A 23,651-nucleotide genomic window follows, 5' to 3' on the forward strand; every position below is an offset into this window, starting at 1 on the left:
GGGGCAGCCCAAGGTGAGAATGAGCCTTTTCCGCTGACCCTGCGGCACAGAGCAGGAGGCTAAAAATACCGGCGGGCCATGGCAGCGCCGGGCTCCCACGCCCTCTTTGGCAGCTGCCCCGCAGCGGCGCCCACGGCTGGGGCAGTTCCCCCCCCGCGGGCGGGCAGTGCCAGGGGGTGCCGGGGAGCTGGCAGCGAGCGGCCGCGCTGCTGGGGCCGTGCCAAGGGGCGCAGCGAGCACCCGGCTGGCCGGAGGGACGGTCCCTGCCCCCAAGGACAGGCCGTGCTGCTCCTCCCCGCCGCCGCGGGCTGGCCCGGGCCCTGCTGCGCTCGCCTCCCCCCGCCGGAGCGCAGGACGGGAGGCCCAGCCGTTCCTTTGTGTATTTATTTAGAAAAACAAACAGCACTCCCCCCCCCCCCCCCATCCCACCCCAAGACAGAACCGACAAACTTTACAGAGGCAACATAGAGGGGCCGAGCCCCGGCCGTACCAGCCGCCACCCCAGCGGCCACCCCTGCACCACGAGCCCGGCCACGGGGCCACCGCGCAGCAGCGGGGCCCGGCCACGCGGCCAGGAGGAGCCCCCTGGTCCCCGAGGCGGCTCGGCCAAAAGCCGCCCGCAGCTTTCCGGGAGGGGTGGGTTCAGCGGATGGACAGACAGATGATGGCACGGCACCGCTGCCCAGCACCCCCCTGCCCCGGGTCAAGCCCCCCCGGGGCGCGGGAGCCGGGGCGCGGGCAGAGCTGCCAGGCAGCACCTGGAGGCGAAGGCACCAGGATACGAGGGACGGGGACAGGCCTGGGGGCAGCGGTGGGGGACGGCGGCGCCGCTGCCCTCCAGGGAAAGTGCTGGGAGACGTGGGGGGCGCGGGCGTCTCAAAATAAATTAAGGAAATAACCAGAAAGGCAACGGTGGCGTGGGGAGCGCGAGCCCCCGTCCCCCTGCTCCGGGGAGCGGCTGGGGACCAGCACAGACCTGCCGCTCGCTGCCGGGCCGGCTGCCCTCCCCGCGCCATGTCGGGAGCACCCTGCGCGGCTGCACCAGCCACGGGACTAGCCGGGGAAGGACTGGGCTAGCTGGGGAAGGAGCCCGCCGGCGGCCGATGCTGCCAGGGCCCAGCCGTGGGGCAGAGCCCCTGTGGCAGCGCGGGGGGGTCCGAGGCGGGGGGGCTGGCGGCCGGCTCCTGGGGCCGCTGGGCGCCCGTGGAGGCGAGGTACGTGTTGAGGAGCTGCGCGATCTCGTCCACCTGCGGGGCGGAGGGGAGAGGCCGGGTCAGCCCGGGGCAGCCCCGGGGGCGAGGAGGGGTGGAGGGGCAGCTGCCCTGTACCTGGGAGGTCTCGAAGAGCAGGTCCCGGTCCTCCACCGAGAGGCGGAAGGTGCCACTGTCGGAGGCGCCGAAGGAGGAGATGCGGCCGTAGCAGAAGCTGTCCAAGGGCTCGGGCTCCCCCGGCTTGTAGAGCGAGACGGCCTTGGCCCCGATGCCCAGCCACAGCCGCTGGGGCCCGGCCCCCACCGGACTCTGCGAGGAGAGGGGTGTCAGGGGTGCCAGGGCTGCCCCCCGGCCCCTGCCCCTGCCCTGCCGGGGCCTCACCGCGCGCAGGTCAACGTCGAAGAGCGTGGAGCCAAAGCCAGGCCACTCCCGCACCAGCGCCATGTAGGCAGCCATGGCCTCGGGCCGGCCCATGCCCTGCAGCAGCTTCCACTTCTCCACGATGGCCGCCATGGTGCTGGCCCCCTCCTCCCGCAGGCGGCCCCGCAGGCGCTGGTCCCGCTCCGCCCGCTGCTTGGCCAGCGCTTGCCCCCAGAGCCCACCGGCCAGCAGCCCCGCGCGCAACCGGGCCCCCCGGCACTTGGTGGGGGGCCGGCGGCGGGGGGCCGGCAGGCGGGCGTGCAGCACATGGGGCGGGAAGAGCTCCTCCAGGCGCGGGAACGGGGCGTGGGTGGAGAAGTCGCTGTTGAGGCTCTGCAGGCGCAGCGCTGCCAGCGTCTGCAGCGTCTCCTCCGACGTGGGCACGTAGCCCCGCAGCACCATCTCGTGCGCCTGCGGGAGGGGGGGTGAGACAGCGCTGCACGGCCACCCCGGCACGGCACGGCATGGCCATTGTGGCACGGCCTGGCCACCCTGGCACGGCACAGCCTGGCCACCCCGGCACGGCTCTCACCTGCTCAAAGAGGAGGGCGAACTCCAAGCTGTCGCGCGGGACGTTGTCCGTGTCCAGGAAGCCGTAGTGCTTGAAGCAGAGTCGGCACGGCGGGTCCTGCTCCCGCTCCTCCCCAGCCAGGCTGTGGCAGAAGGGACCAGCCCCATCAGCGTGGGGGCAGGAACCCCCACACTGTCCCCTCCCGGTCACGGCCCCCCCCGCGCCCTCCCCCGTAGGCAGCAGAGCGGGACATTTACTTTTCAAACCTGGTGAGGACGTCGGCCAGCAGCGTGGCGCTGCCCACGGGCTGCTCCCGCCGCCGGGACTGCTCGTAGAGCGCGAAGAGGTTGGGGCTCTGGGACAGCCCCAGGCGCGACACCAGCTCCCGGGCCACCTGGGGCGAGACAAAGGCAACCGACGGTGACTGCGTGTCCCTGGCCGCGGCGCTCAGGGCTGCAAAGGGACACAGACAGGTCACGGCGGGCAAAGACAGGCGGCCCCTGGTCCCTCTCTGCGGCGGCTCAGCTGGGAGAGCCCCCAGGAGCCCCCCGCCTCCCACGGCACGCTGCCCACCCAGCCCCATGTGCCGAAACGTCCCGGGTCCCCTGCTTGGCACGGCTGCGGCCCCTCACCTCCTCGGCCGTGGTGTGGGAGCTGATGGCCACACTGCAGGCGGGTGCCCCTGGGCAGTGCACGGTGCAGATCATCTCCTGCCGCCGCATCAGCACCAGGATCTCCTCCAGCGAGGGCACGCACTCCCGCCCCTTCGTCTTCCCCAGCGCCTCCCTGATGAAGCAGGCGTACTTGGCCATCTCCGAGGTGGGGAACCGGCTCTCTGTCCTGCAAGAGGCACCAGGAGTGTCACAGCAGCACTGACCCGATGGGGACCCCAGCACCTGGTGAGCCCCCTGCCCGCCGCCAGCGCCCGGCAGCTCCGCCAGCACTCGCCTGTCGAGGTGGAAGCGCAGGAAGCGCAGGATGGGCGGGGAGGGCAGGAAGGTGCAGCTCATGCAGGTGAGCAGCTGCCAGTAGTGCAGGTCGCCCTGCCCGCCCGGCGCCGGCGGCTCCGTGGTCTGCTTCACCAGCTGGCAGTAGATCTCGTCCACCAGCGGCGGCAGGTCCAGGCAGGTCTGCAGGACGCCCTGCATCAGCGGCACCGGGTCCCGCTCCGACTCCAGCTGCTGCAGCGAGTTGAAGAGCTTCACAGCCTCGTCGCGCAGTGTGGTGTAGCTGCGGGGCCCGGGGGCTGCGGGATGAGACGGGGGTTAACAGCCCCGTGGGCTTCCCCAGGCCCCCCCCTCCACCAGCAGCCAGGCACCGCACCCGCAGCCGGGCCAGCCCCAGCCCAGCACCCGCGCAGCACCCGGCCCAGCCATCACTGCCGCCAGCCCGGGGCATGGGACCAGGCTTTGGGCCCCCCCTCACCACTTTGGTCCAGGCTGCCGTAGGGGAAGGGCAGCAGGGGAGCGTAGAGGGGGCTGCTGGTGTAGCGCAGGATGGGGTTGCAGCGGTAGATCTGCTCCAGGACCTCGGGGCTGCCGCAGTGCTCCTGCGAGGGCGAAGCGACGGCCGCAGCTGCAGAGGGCCCGGCACAGGCCCCCACCGCCGCCCCAGGGGGCACGTGAGGCCCCGAGCGCCCATCCCGGCCCTGCTGGCAACCCCGTGCCACGGGCTCACCTCGACGTCGCGCATGAGCAGCTGGGTGGGCGTCTGGACGGGCGCTTTGCTGTCGATGACCTTCTGCACGGCACACACCCAGTGCACGGCCTCGTTCAGGTGCTCCGTGAACAGGCGGTAGCAATGCTTCCTGCCAAACACCGTCACGCTCCAGTAGCCTGCGAGGGACAGACCGCTCACCCGCTGCCCGCCAGCACCCTCGCCCCAAGGACCCCCACCCCAGCCAGGCCGGCTCCACACCCCGGGGCTCAGCGTAGCCCGTGCTCTGGGGGACAGAGGCCCCCCGGGGCTGGGAGGGCGACTCAGGGCACGAGGGGCTGCGAAGGCGCGGCCCGAGCGAGGGGTGCGGGCACCTCACCTGTCTCCTTGTAGGTCCGCCTGTCCGGCCAGAGCACGGAGCAGAGGCTGGTGAGCACGAGGGAGCCCAGCCGCCGGGCCCCCTTCTCGTTGCTGCTGTAGTAGTCCAGGGAGTCGGGCGTCAGCACGAACCAGTACTTCCGAGGCCGGATCCAGGGGGTCTTCACGCCACCCCGCACCTCCCGCTGCAGCCAGCCTGGGGAGGGGAAGCCTCAGCCCCGGCGCAGGGCAGGGTCTGCCTGGCACCAGCCCAGCTGGCGCCCCCGGCCCTCGGGGACGGGATCCAGCCGCAGTCGGGGCACAATCCCACCCCGGCTACTGCGGAGGCAAAGGCCCCTGTGCCCCAGCCGGGCTGTGCCCACCTTTCACGAGAGCGTCGGGGTCATCCTCCACTGGCCCCGGGCCCTTCTCCACGATGAGGCTGCGCATCTCTTCCGCGACGAGCAGGGACCTGGGGACGACACAGGGCTGAGTCTGGGTGCCCGCGGGTGCCTCCCACAGCCCCCGGGCAGGGAGCTGGCCCAGGGGCTGGGGTCAGCCGGGGTCCTGAGGGGCTCCGGGCACCCCGCAACCCCACGGTGGGAGCACGGCAGAGCCATCGGGTGCAGATGACCCTGGCTAAAAATAAGCTGTTTGCAGTCGCGGCCCTGCCAAGGAATTCGGAAAATGAACAACCAGGAAGGAATGTTGGCAGTGGCGTCGGCACTGGGAGGACAGGGAGCGAGCAGGCCCCTGTGCCCCAGCACCCCGTCTCCCCAGGCACACACTGTCCCAGGGCACGGCCTCCACTGGTGGACATGGCCCGGCAGAGCCTCCTGGCACGGAGGAGCCGCACACGGCCCCCGTCGACGAAGCCTGCAGCAGCTGAGCCATCCGGCGTGGCAGAGGGATGGAGAGTGCCCAAGGATGCACTGAGGACAGGGACGGAGCGCAGCAGCCCTGGCTCTGCCATCCTCTGCTCTAGCCGACAGGCCGGCACAGCGTGGTGCCGGCCCCATGGGCACGATGGCACGGGACACGCCGGCACCGGCACGTCCTGCCAAGGCGTGCCAGGCCCCCAGCCCCCCCAGTACCACACGAGGGACGCAACGGGATGCGCAGCGGGGGTCACTCACCGCTCCGAGCCGCTGCTGCTGCGGGTGGGCTGGCTCAGGCTCACCTCCAGGGACCCCTGGGGAGGAAGGAGACGTCTCAGCCCCACAGTCACTGCCCGGCACCCCCGAACGTCCCCCCGACGACTGCTCGCCTCGCCAGCCCCGCTCTAGGCCCAAAGGGGCAGGCAGGGAGCCCCAGTGCCCCCACAGCTGCGGCAGGAGCCCGGGCTGCAGCTGGGGCACCCCGGGGGCGCGGGGGCAGCCTCCGGGCACGCTGGCTGCGTGTCCTCGGTTGACCCAGCAGGCTGGATACCGTGCAGAATTGCACAAGGTCAGTGCTGAGTAATACGCTTACGGCACAAAGTCCCATTGTAATGGGGCCGCTGACTTCCTGCCCGCGGCGGTGGGACGCGGCGCAGGGAAGTCCCTGGCCCCGCAGCAGGACAGGGGCTGGTTCCTCCTCGCGCAGCACAACTTGACGTGGCCGGTGCCGCTCACGTGACGACCCCGGCACACGTGCTGGGACACGAGGCAGAGCCCAGGCACGGGCAGGCACCGGGTCGGGCAGGGCGCCCTGGCAGAGCAGGGCCGCGGCAGCACCGGCGGATGTTGCCCCGGGAGATGCGCGGGCGCCGCTGCCAGCTGCGTCCCAACGGGGCGGCCAGAGGCACGACAGGCCAGAGCGCGCCACGGAACGCCGGGAAAAAGAGAGGGCTGCTAAAAATAGTGGCGGGGAGGGGGGAGGCACCGCAGGTACGGCTGCGCCGCGGGGCAGGGCCAGGCGCTGCTGACCCGTGGCATTAAGGGCACCTGTTGTGCAGCCCCGGCGCCGTGCACGGGGCCAGCTCCTCCGGTGACCGTCCCGCTGCCGAGGCCAGGGAGGGCCCCGCGCGCTCCTGCACGGCTGCGGGCACCGAGACGGTGCCCAGCTCCTCGGCTGCGGGAGGAGGCGGCGGCGGCCGGCTCCTTCTCAGGGATATAAATAAACCGGAGAGGAGCCGCGGCAGCGGGGCCGGGGGAGCTGCTCCCACGCTCCCAGGAAGGGGCGGCCGGCCCTGCGGGTTTCCAAGGAGCCCCCGGCCACAGCAAAGGGCTCCCGGGGGACCTGGCGTCACAGCCGCCCACGCCAGCCCCGACCTCCGGAGCCAGCGCGGCCCGCGGGACGCGGGAAGCCCAAAGCAGGCTCCTGCCATTGCCGTGCCCTTGGCGCTGCCAGCGGTGCCCAGAGGGCCCAGCTCCCGCCCCGCCGCGGTCCCCGCTGGGGAAGGGGACCCGCTGCCGGGGGACGGCCGGTGTGGGGGGCTCAGGGCAGCTCCCGGCAGCAGCAGTTGGGCAGGGGGAGAGGGGCTGCAGCAAGGGGGACCGGGCTGTCACCACCCGCCGTGTCCCCTCCGCGCCGGGACACGGCCCCGCGGCTGCGGGAGGCAGCCGGGAGGGGCAGGAGGAGCCCCCGGGAGGGGCAGGAGGAGCCCTCGGGAGCCGGGGTTCCCCCCGCCCCCGCGCTATCAGCCGGCCCCCACGCAGCCCGGCCGGAGGAAGCGCCGGTTTCCGCCGCTCCGCTTCCCTAAACAGAGGAAGCGGCCGGAGCGGGGAGATCCAGGCCCGTTCCCCGCGCCCGGCACGTGCTCCCGGGCACCGGCCCCGGCAGGTCTGTGCGGAGCCGCGGCCGGTCCCGGGGCACCCGGCCCGCGGGGGCCCTGCGCGCCCCGGCCCCGGCACAGGGCAGGTACGGCCCCGGTGCGAGAACCGGCACCGGCAGCCCCGCGGCTCTGCCCCGGGGAGCGGGCAAGGGCCGGGCAGGGGGGCAGCGCCCCAACACCCGACGGGCGCCCGAGTCCCGCCGCCGCGGCACCAGCAACGGCCCCGCGCCGGGATCCGAACGGGCGGCGGCCCCCGCACGCCTCGGCTCTGCCCCGGGACCCCCCGGGGCGCCCCGCGGGGACCCCCCGACCGGCGGCGGGGCCGCCCCAAGGGCAGCCCGGGCGGCGGGACCGGCGGGGACAGGCCCGGGCAGGCGGCGACCGTGCTCGCCGCGGCGGCGGGGACCGGGACGGGCCGGGGCAGCGCCGAGCCGGGCGGGAGGAGCCGCGCACCGCCGGTCCCGCCGCCCCGGTGCCCAGCCGCGGCTCCAGCGCCCGTCCCGCAGCCGGTGTCGGCCCCACCTGGTCTCCCTGGGCGCGGAGCTCGAAGGACGACGCCTCCTCCTCCTCCTCGGCCTCGCCGTCCGCCTCCCGGTCCGCCTCGCCGTAGTCCCGCCGCAGCAGCGTGAAGCCTTGCCGGCAGCACAGCAGCCACCACAGCCCGCCCGGGAACGGCATCGCCCCGACGGCACCGGACGGCACCGGGACGGGACGGGACCGGCCCCGCCGCCCGCCCGCGCCGCGCACCGGCCGCCGCCACCGGGACCGGCCCCGCCGCCGCCGCCCCGGGCGGGCCGGGCCGGGCGCGTCACCGGCCCCCGCCAATCGCCGCGCGCGGCCCGGGGCGGAGCCAGCGCGCCCGGGGCGGCGGGGCCGCTGCTGGCGTCATCTGCCGGGCGGGGGCGCGCGCCGAACCGGGTCGGGGGGGCGAGCGAGATCCGGGGGCGCCGCACGGCGGGGCCGGTGCTCCCGGAGCCGGCACGGTGCACCGGGCACGGCCTGCGCCCGGCCTGGGCACCGGCACCGGCACCGGCACCGGGACGGGCGGAGCGCGCTGGTTCCGGCAGCACCGGGGGTTTCACCGGCCGCGGTGTCGAGCTGCCCCGCGGCACCGGCGCCATGTGCTGCCCCAGCTCCTCCACGCCGCAGCGCCGAGGCCCGTCCCGGGGAGGAGGCTCCACCGGTGTGGTGCCAGCGGGCAGCACCGTGCGCTGCCGGCACGGGCAGGAGGGCACCGCAGGCAGGGCCACCGTGGGCAGGAGGGCTCAGTGCTTGGGCCTGCCAGCCCCGGTGGCACCTTCCCGCCGAGGAGCGGGTGGAAGGGGTTCGTGGTGGGGTCGCACCCGGCGCCGCAGCAAAGCACCGCGGCTCGGCTCAGCCCTGGGCCCTGCCCGGCAGCCGAGGGGCTGCGGTGCCCTCGAGCCGTGGGTGCTGTGGCAGCGCCCGGGCCCTGGCCCCGCTCCTGGAGCCCCGGGAAGGGTTAAGCACATCAGCCGCGGCCCTGGCTTTGCTACAGCTCTTGGGTCAACACCATCGCTGGGAGCCCAGAGCGGTGCTGGGATGCGCACGCAGGAAGCGCCGGCTGCCAGCTCCCCTCCCACGCAGCCGGCGCCGGGCCTGCACCGGGCTGTGCCGGGGCTGAGCCCCGCTGCGGGGCCAGCTGGGCGGCTGGGACAGGCCGGGGCACCGGGCAGAGCCCCCCAGCCACGGCGGGAATGGAGCCGGTGTGGGGCCAGGTGATGGGGGGAGACGGTGGCCCGGCGGTGGGGCCAACACCGCCACGGCCACGGGGCCAGCGGTGGAAAGGAGCGGGGCCGCCCGGGGCTGCAGGCTGAGCGGAGCTGGGCCAGTTACTGCCTGAGCCCGGCCCGTGGGCCAGCGGAGGCTGCGGGGGATGGGGGCCCATCACCCGGCTCTGGGGCTGCTGTGCGGGGCTGCAGCTGCGGCTGCTGAGTCAGCAGGAATCACATTTCCGGCCCAGCAGTAGGTGAAGGGGCTAGGAAGGCTGCTCCCAGTCCTCCCAGTCTGAGTGCTGGGCTAATCCCGCGTGGGAGCCTGGGAGCAAGCAGGAAGCAGCCTCCAGCCCCAGCAGGACCAGGAGGTGCTTCCCTGCGTGCCCGGCTCCGCCGCGGAGCCCCACGAGCAGCCGCTGCGCCCCAGCCAGGCCCCATCCTGCTCCCGGCACCCCGGGCCCAGCGCGTGGGGCTGTCGCATGGCCCAGGCCTTGCTGGCCCGTGGCCCTGGTGGCCCATGGCCATGGTGCCAGCCCTGTCGGGGCAAGGGCGTCCTGACTGCTCCAGCCCCAGCCGCAGCACGCTGGCCCCGCAGTAGCTGCTGGGCCAGGATGTGCCAGAGCAGAGGAGCCCGTGGGGGAAGTGAGGAGGGGAGAGGAAAGTCCCTCTGGCCTCTCTGCCCCCCCGCCCCGGGAGGGAGTTTCCAGCCAGACCCAGGGCAGGTTTTTCCGGGGGGGCCTCTGCTGTCGCGAGCCCAGGGACTCCCGGCCCCTCCGACACCCTGCCCGTGGGGCCGGTGGCGTGGGCTGTGCTGGGGGGGGACCCCGCTCCTGCCCCCCGCTGCCCCCTCGGACTGCCCCGGCGGTACCGCGGGGCTGGGGGGGGCCGGGCCCGCGCCTGGACATTCCCCCACCCCGCCCCGGAGCCGCCGTGGAGCCGGTGCCGGTCCCTGGACCGTCGCCCTCCGCACGCCCCCGCCGAGCCGCCGCTCCCCGGTCCGGTCCCCGGCTGTCGCAGCCCCGGCGGGGCGCCCGCCCGTGCAGGGGACAGGCAGGGCACAGGCAGCGCACAGGCAGCGCGAGGTTCTGCTGCCGCCTGCAGGCAGCCCCCGGCCCGGCCCGGCCAACCCCCCCCCGGCCCCCCCGGCCCGCACCGAGACGGCTCCGGCCCATCGGGGCTCGACTGGGGTTTATTGTGAGGGCGGGAACCAGCGGCCCCGCGGTGCGCAGCCCCCGCGCAGCCCCTGCAGCACGCGGGACATTGCGCGGTCCCCTGAGCACGTGTGACATTGCGTGTTCCCCACAGCACACATGACATCACACGGTTCCCTGCAGCACGCGTGCCATTGCGTGGTCCCCCACAGCACGTGTGACATCACACGACTGCCCCAGAGCACTGGTGACATCACACGGCCCCCTGAGCATGCGTGGCATTGTGGGGTCCCCCCGGCCCGGCCGAGCGCTGGGCAGCAGAGGCACTCGCAGGACGCGCGGGGCTGCTCTTCCCTCTGCCCACGCGTGTGCGGGCGCCGTGCGGGTTGTCCCGGCGCTGCCGTGCCAGGCCGCTCTGCCAGGCGCCAGCGAGGGGCTCCCAGGGGGCTACGAAGGGGCCAAGCCCCCGGGGGGCCAGTCCCTGCCCCGGCCACGGGCACCACGTCCCTACACCACGTCCTGGCAGGTGGAGAGCGACGTCCGCCGGAGGGGACTGGGGCAGCTGGGGCAGCGCGGCTCGAGGGGCCCCACGCACCCGGCGTCACTGGCCAGTAGCCACAGCTCGCGGCGGAAGCGCTGGCCCAGGAAGGCGTAAAGCAGGGGGTTGAGGCAGCAGCGCAGGTATGCCAACCCGCCGGTGACCAGCAGCGCCAGGTCCTTGCGGCGGCTCTGGGCACAGCTCATCTCCCAGCTGGCCAGCAGCTCGGCCGCATCCAGCAGCACCATCAGGCTGTGGGGCAGCTGCAGGGCCACGAACACCAGCACAAGGGCCAGCAGCACCCGCAGTGCCCGATGGGGCTGGGCCCCACGGGCCGCCAGCAGCGTCCGAGCCACGGCCGCGTAGCAGCTTGCCATCACCAGGAAGGGCACTGCGAAGCCCAGCACAACCTGCACCAGGTTGGTGGCGCCCCGGGCCACCCGTGAGACCTCCTGGGGGAAGACGACACGGCAGAGCCGGAGGTCCTGGTGCTGCTCTGCTCGGCCGTAGACGAACTGGGGCAGCGCCAGCAGCATGGCCAGTAGCCAGGCCAGCCCTGCCGTCAGCCAGCCCCGGCGGCGAGCCCGCGGGCGCAGGCGGCAGGCGGCCGGCACCCGCACGATGGCCACGTAGCGGTCCACGCTGATGCAGGTGAGGAAGAGGAAGCCGCTGTAGAAGTTGAGGGCGTAGAGGCCCTGCAGCACCTTGCAGGCGGCCGTGCCCGGGGACCAGCCCTGCAGCGTGTCAGTGACGGCGAAGGGCAGCGTCAGAAGGAGCAGGAGGTCAGAGAGGGCGAGGTGCAGGAGGCAAACGTCGGTGATGCTGCGTGCCTGGCGGTAGCGGGTGTGCGTGAGCAGCACCAGCCCGTTCCCCACCGTGCCCAGCAGCGAGAGCAGCAGGTAGACAGCGGGCTGGTAGGCGCGGGCGAAGCCCTGCACCGCCTGCTTCTCGCAGAGCTCGGGCAGCGCGCTGTCCTCCCACGGGTACGCGTCCTCCCAGGGGTAGAAGTCGGTGGCGCTGGTCGGCTCCGTCGTGGCGGGGCTGGGGGTTGCCTGCGCAGAGGGAGGCTGGGCGGGGGGTGCTCGGAGGCGAGGGCCTGACCGCAGGGTGCAGCGCAGCCCTGCCCCACCCGGCCCTGCTGCGGGGAGCCCGGGTGTGCCGCAGCCCCCGGCCCCACGCGGGGCGGTTTCTGTCTCACACCCTCCCCGAGGCAGCGGGACGTTCGCCTCGCTCAGTCATTGCGAGAGCAACCACGCGCTTCCCGAGCAGCCGCCTGCGGCGCAGAGCCGGTGGGGAGACGTGACCCCGGCCACGGCGTCCCACAAAATAACCGTGCGCCTGCCGCGGGGGGGCTGATGTCCCCTGGGGCTCAGCACCCAGCCCACGGCCCCCGTCGCCCCGTGCAGCCGGGCCTCGGGGCTCCGTGCCGTCATCCCCGGGGCAAGTGCTGCGGGCAGGTGCCCACACACAGCTGAGGGTGCATGTGGGGACCTGTCCAAAGCACCCACCCACCCATGCACGGCCTTAGGGATCCCGGTGCCGGCACAGCCCCGCACTGCCTGGCCCTGCTCCTGGCCGGGGAGGTCCCGGGGCATCCCGCGGCCTCACAGAGGCTGCAGGCAGCTGGGCACGGTGCTCCCAGCTCCCGGCCTCCCAGTCCTGCTCGGCGGCGGAGGGGCAGCGCTGCAGCCTGGGACCAGAGGGCTGGGACCCCATTGCCGCTGAGCTCAGGCTCTGGCACCGCTGACTCTGAGCAGCCTCAGGACAGCAGATTTGCTCTGGCTCCCATCAGCGAGCTCAGGTGGCTGGGTCCGATCCCCCCACCCGCTCCGGGGATGCAGGTGGGATCTGAACCTCATGCCGGGGCAGGATGACTCCCCAGCATCTCCCCCAGCCCCTTCCCTGCTCTGGGGACCTGGACCTGGAGCACCAGGTGCTGCCCTGCACGCCCTGGGCTTTGCCTTTCCGCCCAAACCCACACGGCTCACGAGAAGCATTTGAAAGCCACAAGAAGAGACAGAGAGGGGGGTCCCCGTCCAGCCCCCAGTGAACCCCTCGCTCCATGGCCCCTCACCTGCCCCTGCATGGCACAGCAGGACCGTTCCCCTGGCTGGCAGGTCTGGAGCCGTCGGCGTCTCAGCGCTCTGCAACCTGTGGTTTGACCACGTGCTGCTCCCGATACCGAGAGCGGCACAGAGCACGGGCCCAGCCCCGGGGGGGGAAGGCGAGGGGGCAGATGGGACCCTGCTCTGGAGCCCGTCCTGTATCTCTGAGTTTGTGGCTAGCATCTGCACACCGGGGACAGAAATAGCAGCTCAGCCTCTGTCACGCGAGGCTGGGGACAAGCCTGGGAGCACCTGGGCCGGGGGAGCGGGGTCTGGCCAAGGGCACTCACTGCGTGTGGGGGACACCGGCCCGCCTGCGGGGCTGGAGGGGAGGCCAAGGAGCCGAGCGTGGGCTGCTCTGGGCTGGTGCTGGGCCGGGCGCAGGCAGGACACTGGTCTGGCAGGACCATCAGAGGCATGTCCAGTCCAGGAATGTCTCATCCCAATGGGAAATGTGGGGGTCCCAGCCCTGCCCCACACCCCTGCACCCCCACAGCGCTGGGCAGGCGTGTTGCTGGTTGTTGACAATAAAATCCCCAACTCCTCATTGAGGGGCAGATTAGTTCCTGGGGGGCAGAGGCCCCACTTTCCTCTCCCCAGGGGGGAGCAAATTGATCCCGGCTTTAACCGGCTTTCTGCCGTTTGCCGCCGTAATCCCTCAATCCCCCTTTCTCACTGCTGCAGCCGTCTTTGCCGAGGCTTATCCCAGCTCTGCCCTCAGCCCTCCTGCTGCCTTCAGCCGTGTGTGGGGTGCGGGCAGGGTCCCCGCCGGCCCCAGGAACTCGCTGCCAGTGCCCACGGTGCAGCGGGGCCAGGACCTGCTGCTCTCTGGCCAGAGAGCAGCTGGGCAGAGGCAGCTGGAGCGTCCCCAGGGCTCTTTGCTGGGGGGGTCTCTCCCCCTCCCCTGCTCTTTCTGCACAGCGAGGACACTGCCTGCAGACCTCCGCTCTGTGCCAGCTCTGGGGGTGCCATCCCACACCCTGCATCCAGGGGAAAGGGGAGGGAGGGGGTCCTGGGGCAAATGCTGGCCCTATGGCCAGCTGTGGGTGCAGAGCAGGGACCCTTCGTGCCCCCGCTGGAGCCGTCACAGACTTGTCCCAGCACAAGGACGGGACGCGGGGCTGTGGCCGGAGCAGGCAGCACCCCTGGGGTGTCCGGATGAGGCCAGGGGAGGCTGTGCCTCTCCTGGGGACGGGCTTGCAGGTGCTGGGAGGCTCTGGGGGTCGGGAGGCACCAGAACGCCTGGTGTGCCACCGGCTGCCCCGCGGCCCCGCTGCACCTGGGGCTTTCTGTTCCCTCTTTCTCCTGCCTGCTGCGGCCTCAGCCCTGCCTGCGCAGGAAGCGACCCCGGCCCCCGCTGCCCGCAGGTGACAGCCACGTGCCAGGCCTGGTGTGTCCGAGGGGCCCCAGCGGCCCCCGGTGCACCCCCACCCCTCGGGGCTGGGCTTGGGGGGCTGCGCGGAGGGACACGGGGCACCGCGTGGTCAGGAGGCGTATGTAGGCCACGGGGCCGCCAGCCCCCCCCACCGTGGGTGTCTGGGGATGTTGGGGAACAGACGCAGCCTAAATCTCCTTTTCTGCACCGCTGGGGAGCCAGGCGACCCCCAAACCCCCGGCCTTAATCTGCGGCTTGATTACAAACTGCCGCCACATCTGCTGCGGGAGGGCACCGCTCCAACTCCCCCCCGCCCCCGTGGGCCTGGCCCGGGTCTGGGGGGGCCCGGGGGGGCTGGGCACGGCGGGGCCCGGGGGCTGCGCGGGACCCGGTGATCCCGGGCGGAGCTCCCGCCCGTGCCCCGCTCTGCCCACGCATCCCCACCCCGGGGCCGGGGACCGGGGGAACGGGGTGCCCGGCGGGAGCATCCCTCGGGGGCGCGGCAGCGGGGGAGGCTGGGCGGGGGGGGCCGGGGCTCTGCGCTGCGCCCAGCCCGGTCCCCGCGGCCCCCTCCCGGTCCCGGGGCCAGCCCACCCGCCCCGCCGCCGCCACCGCCCCGTGGGCGGAGCCGCCGCCGGCCCCGCTCCGCCGCGCGGCTGCAGCACCGGGAGCGGCGGCGCTCGGGGCGCTCCATCATGGGCGCTCGCCGCCTCCTCGGGCTCCTGCTCGCCGCCTCCGCCGCCCTCCTGTGCCCCGGCCCCGGCTGCCTCGCACGTAAGTGGGGCCGCAGCCCCGGGAGCAGCCGCTCCGCACTGCGGGACCGCGGCCCCGCCGCCCCGGCCCCGCATCCCCGCACTCCCCCGAGCCGCCTCCGCCCGCACCCGCCCCTCACCGGTTCTCCCGGGCATCCCTCGTTCTCCCCCGGGCACCCCCCGGCACCCCCCAGCGCCCCGGTCCGCGTCGTCCCCAAGGTCACGGCCGGACACGGGCGTCCGAGCGCCCCCCCCCGCGCCCTGGCCGGGGCCGCCCCGCCGCAGCCCCCCCGCCGGCGGCACCGCACCCGCCCGGAGCCTCCGGGGTGGACCCGGGATGCCCGGGGATGCCCAGGGGTGTCCCGGGCACCCGCCCCACTGCGCCGCATCCCCCCGGCCCGGCCCCCCCGGCCCGGCCCGGCCCCGTGTCCGGGCACCCCGGCGGGCGGGGGCAGCCCCGCAGGACCCGGCCGGGCTCCGCCAGCACCTCGGCCAGAGCCGCGGGGCTGCACCGGGCTGGTCCCGAGCCCCGGGGCGGGAGGGGCTGGGGGCGAGTGCCCGGGCACGGGGACCGACAGGGCCCTGGCCTCTCTGCGGCCCCTCTGAACCGGGGCCCGGGGCCCCCTTCCCCCAGGGCCGGGGTGGCCCGGCGACCCGCTGGCTGCGGGGGAGGGAAGAGGGGGACGACGCAGGCAGGGAACGATGCAGGCAGGGGACGACGCAGGCAGGGGGGGATGCAGGCAGGGGGGGATGCAGGCAGGGGGGACGCAGGCAGGGGGGACGCAGGCAGGGGGGATGCAGGCAGGGGCTGATGCAGCATGGGCTCAGCGCGGCTGCCCTTGGCCCTGCAGTGAGGGCTGGGGGTGCAGCAAACGCTCCTGGGGCTCCCCGGGCTCCGTCCGACCCGTCCGGGGGGGCCCTGCGAGGGGCCCGGGACCTCGGCCCCGCCGGAGCCGCCTCTGCAGATCCCGGAGGGTTTGCACGGGCCCCCCCGGCCTCCCACGGAAGACCCTGTCCCGACGGGGCGGGGCGGGGCGGGGCGGGGGGGGGTCCCGGCGCCCACGTCAGTGCGGAGGCGGCTGGTGCGGCCGTCGGGGCCCGCAGAGGTGTGTCAGCTCCGCTGCAGTGGGAGGGGAGAGCAGGGACGGACCCGCCGCGCCGCCAGCCCGCGGGGTCCCCGGATCCCTCGGGGTCCCTAGAGCCCTCAGGGTCCCCAGAGCCCGCGGGGTCCGCGGGGTCCCCGGATCTCTGAGGGTCTCCAGAGCCTGCAGAGCCCGCGGGGTCCGCAGGGCCGGGCCGGGGGGGCTGCCGAGGGGACACGGCCCAGTTCAGCGCTCCGAGCCCGGCCCCCAGCGCCCCTCTCCCCGCAGGACCCTGCTACGATGAGCTGGTCGCTCCCCTCTACTCCTCGTCCATCGGTGCCTCCTCCAGATACAACATCTTCTACTCGGCCAGCTTTGCGCGGCTGCACAGTGAGTCCCCCTGCGGCGCCGGGGCGCGGGCGGGGCTGGGGGCCGGGGCGGGGGGCGTTCCCAGCAACGTCTTGCCTCGCGTGGGGCTGAGGGGCCCTCGGGTGCCCGTGGCAGAGCCCTCAGCATCCCCCGGCGGTGGGGGGCAGCCCCGCAGCCCTCCAGCGCCCGCCCGCAGTCGGATGCTGCGGCGGGGCCGAGCAGGCAGCCCCCGCTCAGGCGGGGGGTGCTGGGTGCTGGGTGATGAGCCCGGCTGAGCCGCTCCCCCCGCAGGCACCAGCGGCTGGTCCCCCGACCCCCGGGACAAGCAGCCCTGGCTCCAGATCGACCTGATGCAAAAGCACCGGATCAACGCAGTGGCCACGCAGGGAACCTTCAACACCTACGACTGGCTGACCCGCTACATCGTGCTCTTCGGAGACCACCCCACCAGCTGGAAACCCTTCTTCCAGCAGGGCAGCAACTGGGTAGGGGGGTGCCCGGGGGTCCCTGCGGGACGGGGTCCCCTGGGGGGAGCGGAGACACCCCCTGGCCCGCAGTGAGGTGCTGATGGTGGCCCTTCGTCCCCAGACATTCTTCGGGAACGTGAACGAGAGCGGGGTGGTGCGGCACGACCTGCACTACCCCATCCTGGCGCGCTACATCCGCATCATCCCGGTGGCCTGGAACCCGCGTGGGAAGATCGGGCTGCGCCTGGGCCTCTACGGCTGCCCCTACCGTGAGTACCCAGCGCAGGGGGGGACCCTGGCCCGGCTGTCCGCATCGCAGGGGACCAGCCCCTGGCTCCGGTGCGTCTGGAAAACCCTTTCCCAGAGTGGATTGTGTCCAAGTGATCTGCAGTCATTAGCTCTGGTGTAAACCGTGGCAGAGAGGAGCGTTCCCCGTGCCAGGGCGCCTGCTGCTGCGGGAGTGACGCGGCCACGGCCGCTCTGCTCTCCCCAGGGTCCCACGTGCTCTACTTTGACGGGGATGACGCCATCTCCTACCGCTTCCGGGCCAAGAGGATCAGCACCCGCGAGGATGACATCTCCTTCAACTTCAAGACGCTGGAGCAGGATGGGGTGCTGATGCACGGGGAGGGCTCGCAGGGCGACTACATCACAGTGGAGCTCAAGCAGGCCCAGCTCTTCCTGCACATCAGCTTAGGTGAGCCAGGGCCGGGGGGGCCGGGGGGCCGGGGGGCGTGGGGCCGGGGGGCTGAGGCTGCCCCTCCCCAGGCAGCAGCCCGCTGCACGCCAGCGAGGGCCACACGACGGTGGGGGTGGGCAGCCTCCTGGACGACCAGCACTGGCACTCGCTGCACATCGAGCGCTACGGCCACCACATCAACCTGACGCTGGACGGGGAGGTCAAGCGCTTCCGCTGCCATGGCACCTTCGACCAGCTCGACCTCGACACCGAGGTGGGTGCGGTGGGCACGGAGCTGCCGGGATGCTGACCTGCGGCATCCCCCAGTGAGGGGCTGACCCCCCCACTCTGCCTCCCAGCTCTTCTTCGGGGGGGTGATCGACCAGGACAAGCAGCACCTCACCTACCGGCAAAACTTCCGGGGCTGCGTGGAGAACATCATCTTCAACGGGGTCAACATCGCCGACCTGGCCCGGCACCGGAAACCCAACATCCGCTTCGAGGTCCAGCCCTGGGGGGTGGCCCCTTCCCTGGGGGTCCTGTTCTTGCCGTGGGGGGACGCCCTTCCTGGAGGAGGGCCAGGTCCTCGGCCCCGCTGTGGGGTGGCCCCTTCCCCAGGGCCAGGTTCCCCCGCCGCTGTGGGGTGACACGAGGCCAGGCAGTGGCCGTGCTCAGCCGAGCGGCGCCGCATCGACCATGCGAGGTCGTCCCTGGCCCGGGGCGCCTGGCTGGCGCTGCCAGGCGGGGGGATAGAGGGGGGGCAGTCGGGGCTGTGGCTGTGGGGACAGGGAGGCCTCCCCGCCCCTTCCTCACCACCTCCCACGGCCACCCCCAGGGCAGCGTGGGCCGCTACTGCCAGGACCAGCTGACCACCCCCATCACCTTTGCCGGCATCAACAACTACGTGCGGGTGCCGGGAATCCCGCGGAGGAACCGCCTGGCCGTCAGCTTCCGCTTCCGCTCCTGGGACACGGCCGGGCTCCTGCTCTACACCAGCTTTGCCGACCGCCTGGGCTCCCTCGAGGTGGTGCTGAGCGAGGGGCAGCTTAACGTCTCCATCGCCCAGCCTGGCAAGAAGAAGCTGGAGTTTGCCGCAGGTGGGCTGGGGAGGCGGCGCAGGGCCAGGGGCCGGTCTGGTGGCGGTGCCTCTCCACGCACGCTCCTCTCCCCGCGCAGGGCATCGCCTGAACGACGGCTTCTGGCACTCGGTGCAGCTGGTGGCGCGGGACGGCTCGGCTGTGGTGACCATCGACGACGACGATGGTGCTGAGTTCCGGGTGGCGCATCCCTTCCAGCTCCGCACCGGCAGCCAGTACTTCTTTGGAGGTGGGCGGCGGGGCGGGGGCCGGGGGCGATGGGTGCCCAGGGGCCGCTCACCCCCCTGTGCCTTGCAGGCTGCCCCAAGCCAGCCTCGGTCACCGGCTGCCGGTCGAACCAGACGGCCTTCCACGGCTGCCTGCAGATGCTGAACGTGGACCTGCAGCCCGTGGACGTGGAGCTGCTGGTGCAGCACCGGCTGGCGCAGTACTTCAACGTGCTCTTCAACGTCTGCGGCATCACGGACAGGTATCACTCGGGAGAGGGGTGCCGGCTGGGAGCGGGCGGGGGCCGGGGGGCTGCGCCGGTGCCAGGACAGGAGCCCTCTGCGCCCTCAGGTGCACCCCCAACCTGTGCGAGCACGACAGCCGCTGCGTCCAGTCCTGGGACGACTTCATGTGCATCTGCGACCTGACGGGGTACAAGGGGGAGACCTGCCACAAATGTGAGCCTGGGGCCTCGCGGGCTGGGGGCAGGACGGGCACCTGCGACTGCCCCCGCTGCTCAGCGCCCCCCTCGCCCTGACCCCAGCCCCATTTCGCTCTTCCAGCCCTTTACAAGGAATCGTGTGATGCTTACCGGGTCAGCGGGAAAACCTCGGGGAACTACACCATCGACCCGGATGGCAGCGGTCCGCTCAAGCCCTTCACGGTGTATTGCGATATCCGAGGTGGGGGCGGCAGGAGGGCCTGGGGGTCACTCTGCCCAGTGCCCCCGGGGACTAGAGCCTGTGTGTCAGGGCCAGAATAGGATGGAGGGAGTGGGGGTGTCCTGGAGGGCTGGTCCCAACAGCCCCCCCCTCTGCAGAGGACCGAGCGTGGACCATCATCCGGCACAACCGCCACTACGCCACACGGGTGACGGGCTCCAGCGTGGACCAGCCCTACCTGGGGGCTGTGGAGTACTGGAACGCCTCCTGGGCCGAGGTCTCCGCGCTGGCAAACGCCTCCGAGTACTGCGAGCAGCGCATCGAGCTCCACTGCTACAGCTCCCGCCTGCTCAACACCCCCTGTGAGCGCTGGGGGGAGCGGGGCTGTGCCGCAGGGCTGTGCCACGGGGCCAGGCCGTGGGACTGTGTCCTCACCCGCCCCTGTGCCCGCAGCCGGGCTGCCCTTCAGCTTCTGGATGGGCCGGCACGACGAGCGGCACTACTACTGGGGGGGCTCGCGGCCGGGCATCCAGCGCTGCGCCTGCGGGCTGGACAAGAACTGCGCCGACCCCAAGTACTTCTGCAACTGCGACGCCGACCACGCGCTGTGGTGAGCGGGCGGGGGCTGCGGGACGGGGGCTGCCGGCACAAGGGGCAGGACTCGGGGCGGGTCGGGCAGGGGTTCAGCAGGGGCGCGGGCTGGCGAAGGGGCAGAAGCCCCTCATGGCCCCTCCGTTTGCAGGAGGACGGACAAGGGTCTGCTGACCTTCGTGGACCACCTGCCCGTCACCCAGGTCGTGGTTGGAGACACCAACCGCTCTGGCTCCGAAGCCCAGTTCCTGCTGGGGCCCCTGCGGTGCTACGGAGACCGTGAGTGACCGGATCTGTGGAGGGGCCCCTGCTCCGTGGGGGGGTCCCATGCCCGCAGGGTATTGCGCCCGTGGAGGGTCCGTGCCCATCCCTCACCACCCCTCCTGCTCCCCGCAGGCAACACCTGGAACACTGTCTCCTTCAACAGGGGCGCAGCCCTGCTCTTCCCCACCTTCCAGGCCAACCACAGCCTCGACATCTCCTTCTACTTCAAGACCACCGCCTTATCCGGTGTTTTCCTGGAGAATCCCGGCTCCCGAAACTACATCCGCATCGAGCTCAACAGTACGGGTGGGCAGGGGGGTGGGGGGTGGCGGGGCCGGGGGCTCCTCCCGACACCGTGTCCCTGCAGCCACCAGGGATGTGGTGTTTGCCTACGACATTGGGAACGGGGACGAGAACCTGACGGTGCGGTCAGTGGTGCCCTGGAACGATGACGAGTGGCACCAGGTGAAGGCTGAGCTCAACGTCAAGCTGGCGCGGCTGCGGGTGGACAAGCTGCCCTGGGTGGTGCGACCGGCCCCCCCGCAGAGCTTCGTCCGCCTGAACTTCGACAGGCCCCTCTACGTGGGTGAGAGCCCCCAGCCGTGTCCCCGTATCCCCAGGTCCCCGCGTGCCGCAGGGCGCTGAGCCTCGGCCCTGCTGCAGGCTCGGCGGAGCACAAGATGCGCCCGTTCCTGGGGTGCCTGCGGGCGCTGCGGATGAATGGGGTGACGCTCAACCTGGAGGGCAAAGCCAATGAGACAGAGGGCGTGCGGGTCAACTGCACCGGCCACTGCCAGGACCCGCCCGTGCCCTGCCAGAACAGCGGGCTCTGCGTCGAGCGCTACAGCCACTACAGCTGCAACTGCAGCGTCTCTGCCTTCGACGGGCCCTTCTGCAACCACGGTGAGCGGCCGCGCTGGGGCTGGGGCCCTGCCGGGGCGGGGAGCGGGGAGAGGAGCCGGCGCACCCGTCACCCTGTGGGTCCCCCCGCAGACATCGGCGGGTACTTCGAGGAGGGCACCTGGGTGCGGTACAACATCCTGCCCGTGTCTCTGTACGCCGCCCGCGAGTTCGCCAGCATCGTCAGCAGCCCCTGGCAGCCCCTGCCCGGCTACAACCTCACCAGCGAGGAGGTCAGCTTCAGCTTCAGCACCACCTCGGCGCCTGCCGTGCTGCTCTACGTCAGCTCCTTCGTCAAGGACTACATGGCCGTGCTCATCAAGGATGATGGTGAGGGCAGGGCTCCCTGCCCCGGGGCTCACCCAGAGCCTGCGGGGACGCGCCTGGGCTCTGGGGCCGCACAGGACCCTCCTCCCCGCTGATGCCCCCCCGTGGAGGGGCTGGACTCGCCCGCCGAGAGCCCCGGTGCCGCTGACGGCCCCGCTCTGCCGCAGGGAGCCTGCAGCTGCGCTACCAGCTGGGCACCAGCCCCTACGTCTTTGCCCTCACCACCAAACCAGTGACGGATGGGAGGCCCCACCGCGTCAACATCACCCGCCTGCACCGCACGCTGTACACCCAGGTACGGGGCGGGGAGGGCTGGGAGGGGGCACAGGCAGGCAGAGGAGGCTCAGCGGGTGCCAACACCATGCGCCTGCCTCCCAGGTGGACTATCTCCCCGTCATGGAGCAGCAGTTCTCCCTGTTTGTGGACAGCAAGCTGGACTCGCCCAAAAACCTGTACCTGGGGCGTGTGATGGGTGAGCTGGGTCCTGCCCTCAGCCGCCCCCTCCCATGCTGGGATCTGGGGGGTCTCCTCTGCCCAGCACGGTCCTTGCCCTCCACGGGGGATGAGCCTTCTCCTTCTGTGCCCCCTCAGAGACCGGCGTGATCGACCCCGAGATCCAGCGCTACAACACGCCCGGCTTCTCAGGCTGCCTCTCGGGGGTGAAGTTTAACAGCCTCGTCCCCCTCAAAGCCATCTTCCGTCCCACCAGCGTCGTGCGGCCCTACAGCATCCGCGGGGAGCTGGTGGAGTCGAGCTGTGCCTCCATGCTCCCCCTCACCACCATCCTCATCCCTCCCGAGATGGACCCCTGGTACATGGGCACAGGTAGGTGCTGTGGTGGGACCCCCGTGGGGAGGGTCCCCCCCCCCCCCAGCAAGCATCAGCTGCAGGGGGATGCCCCAGCACAAGGCCCCGCTGCAGCCCGGCCCCAGCTGCCCGCTCTGTCTCCGCAGAGTTCCCCCACGTGCACGACGACGGCTGGATCGGGTTCATCATCGGGTGTAAGTGGAGCCCCCGGCCCGTGTCCCCCCCACCTCTGCCCTGGCCCTGCGCCCCCCAGCCCCTTCCCCTCACCGCCGCCTCTCCCCCGCAGTTGTGACCTTCCTGCTCCTGCTGCTCGGGGGGCTGCTGGTGCTGCTGTACTTCTACTACCACCGCTACAAGGGCTCCTACCACACCAATGAGCCCAAGGCCGTCCAGGACTATGGCAGCGCGGCCAAACCGCTGTCGGTGCGCAAGGACCAGAACCTGCCCCAGATCCTGGAGGAGGCGAAAGGGGACTAGTGGGGCCGGGGGGTGGGACGGGCTCGCAGCCCCCGCAGCCCTGGGAGCCGCCTGGGGACGAGCGAGCGTCGCGGGACCAAAGGGCCGAGCACACCTCAACTGCCAACACCCGCCTCTGGCCCGGATCGCACTGCACCGACCGCCAGCCCCTCCCCGCGGCCATCACCGACCCGGCCCTGGAGCGCGGCCGCCACCCGCCAAGCCCCGGCCCCGCTCGCCCCGGGCACGCCACCAGACCCTGCCCTTCCTCCGGCGGGGACCCCCGGGCCGGGCAGCCCACCCTCCCCTTGGCCAGGGAGTGCGCGGGGGGCGCCCGCTGCCCCGTTAGCGATGCCCGCGCGTAGATGCCCCGCTGCTTTGCCGCTTAGCCAGAGCCACGACGGAAGCCACGCGACACCCGGGCACAGCCCGGGGCACCCAGCAATACCCTGCCCCTGTGGGCAACGGCCGCCGCTGCCGCGCATGACGCCGCTGCACTTCGCTGAGATGCTGCTTTCATACGATCAGGTACAGATCCTTTCTACCATTTTTGTTGCTGAATATTCTACTACACTCTGATTTTTTTATTCTATCGGTTTGTATAAAAAACCAAACGGAAGCTCCTGTCGGGTGTTACGTTCCGCGTGTCGTGGTACGTGGTCTGTAGTTTGCTCCTTCTCTGTACGAAGCGCCGGTCCTGCCGGTTACCTCCAGCCCAGGGAAAGCTCCTGTTCACTCGCTGTATTGTGGTAAGACAATGTTACAGAAACGCATTTATCTACCCAAAGGCCTGGCTCCACTGGGCACTTTATTTTTAAAAAAAACCTGTTTTGTTGAATGAGATGTGAAGATACTCAAATAAAGGCAGAATGACGGCGTTTGACGCTCCCCAGACTTCACCGCGGCAGCAGCTCCTCTCCCCCCTCCACGGCTCAGGCGGCAGCCGGGGGGGGGACATGGCGCGGCCCACGGCAGTTCCCCCTCCCGGAGCGGGGCTGGGTGCAGCTCAGCCCGCTGCTGCCCTGGCACACACGAGCAGGTCCTGCTCTCCCCACCACGCACCCGAGCCGCGGCCGACGCGGGCAGGCGGTGGGAGGGGGCAGCCGGGCTGAGCCCCCAGCAGGCAGAGGACAGGCAGGGAATGGGCCGCTGCCAGCTGCTCCCTCGGGTAACAGAGGC

At 72.4% G+C, this 23,651-nt stretch overlaps 3 protein-coding genes across 5 annotated transcripts; 1 reads left to right on the forward strand and 2 right to left on the reverse strand.

The window, feature by feature from the left end:
• Window positions 1-407: 407 nt before the first annotated feature.
• On the reverse strand, window positions 408-7,701 carry PLEKHH3 (pleckstrin homology, MyTH4 and FERM domain containing H3). Of its 3 annotated transcripts, none has more exons than XM_074892244.1 (13): window positions 7,433-7,701; window positions 5,292-5,347; window positions 4,539-4,627; window positions 4,178-4,372; window positions 3,820-3,977; window positions 3,568-3,691; window positions 3,091-3,388; window positions 2,775-2,982; window positions 2,409-2,536; window positions 2,164-2,284; window positions 1,593-2,042; window positions 1,329-1,520; window positions 408-1,247 (listed from the first exon to the last, which is right to left on the reverse strand). In XM_074892244.1, the coding sequence occupies exons 1-13, from the start codon at window positions 7,586-7,588 to the stop codon at window positions 1,074-1,076; spliced, it is 2,349 nt and encodes a 782-aa protein (XP_074748345.1). In that variant the 5' UTR covers window positions 7,589-7,701; the 3' UTR covers window positions 408-1,073. The 3 variants fall into 3 exon arrangements, with proteins under 3 accessions (XP_074748345.1, XP_074748344.1, XP_074748343.1); XM_074892243.1 differs by having other exon boundaries at window positions 2,400-2,536; XM_074892242.1 differs by having other exon boundaries at window positions 1,329-2,042; window positions 2,400-2,536.
• A 2,289-nt stretch (window positions 7,702-9,990) lies between these two features.
• On the reverse strand, window positions 9,991-11,927 carry CCR10 (C-C motif chemokine receptor 10). Its single transcript, XM_074891974.1, has 3 exons — window positions 11,845-11,927; window positions 11,533-11,779; window positions 9,991-11,384 (listed from the first exon to the last, which is right to left on the reverse strand). Exons 1-3 carry the CDS (start codon window positions 11,925-11,927, stop codon window positions 10,302-10,304), a joined length of 1,413 nt encoding a protein of 470 aa, XP_074748075.1. The 3' UTR covers window positions 9,991-10,301.
• Window positions 11,928-14,456: 2,529 nt separating this feature from the next.
• Window positions 14,457-22,834, forward strand: CNTNAP1 (contactin associated protein 1). The gene is made up of 24 exons (XM_074891705.1): window positions 14,457-14,586; window positions 15,935-16,036; window positions 16,307-16,500; window positions 16,604-16,751; window positions 16,976-17,179; window positions 17,251-17,435; window positions 17,521-17,664; window positions 17,997-18,258; window positions 18,338-18,487; window positions 18,556-18,727; window positions 18,817-18,923; window positions 19,029-19,148; window positions 19,286-19,489; window positions 19,581-19,737; window positions 19,870-19,997; window positions 20,115-20,282; window positions 20,350-20,568; window positions 20,646-20,885; window positions 20,976-21,212; window positions 21,377-21,504; window positions 21,588-21,681; window positions 21,801-22,034; window positions 22,163-22,210; window positions 22,303-22,834. The coding sequence occupies exons 1-24, from the start codon at window positions 14,508-14,510 to the stop codon at window positions 22,491-22,493; spliced, it is 3,915 nt and encodes a 1,304-aa protein (XP_074747806.1). The 5' UTR covers window positions 14,457-14,507; the 3' UTR covers window positions 22,494-22,834.
• Window positions 22,835-23,651: the final 817 nt, after the last annotated feature.

This window comes from Strix uralensis, chromosome 22, assembly GCF_047716275.1.
Source record: "Strix uralensis isolate ZFMK-TIS-50842 chromosome 22, bStrUra1, whole genome shotgun sequence".
Classification (NCBI taxonomy): Eukaryota; Metazoa; Chordata; class Aves; order Strigiformes; family Strigidae; genus Strix; species Strix uralensis.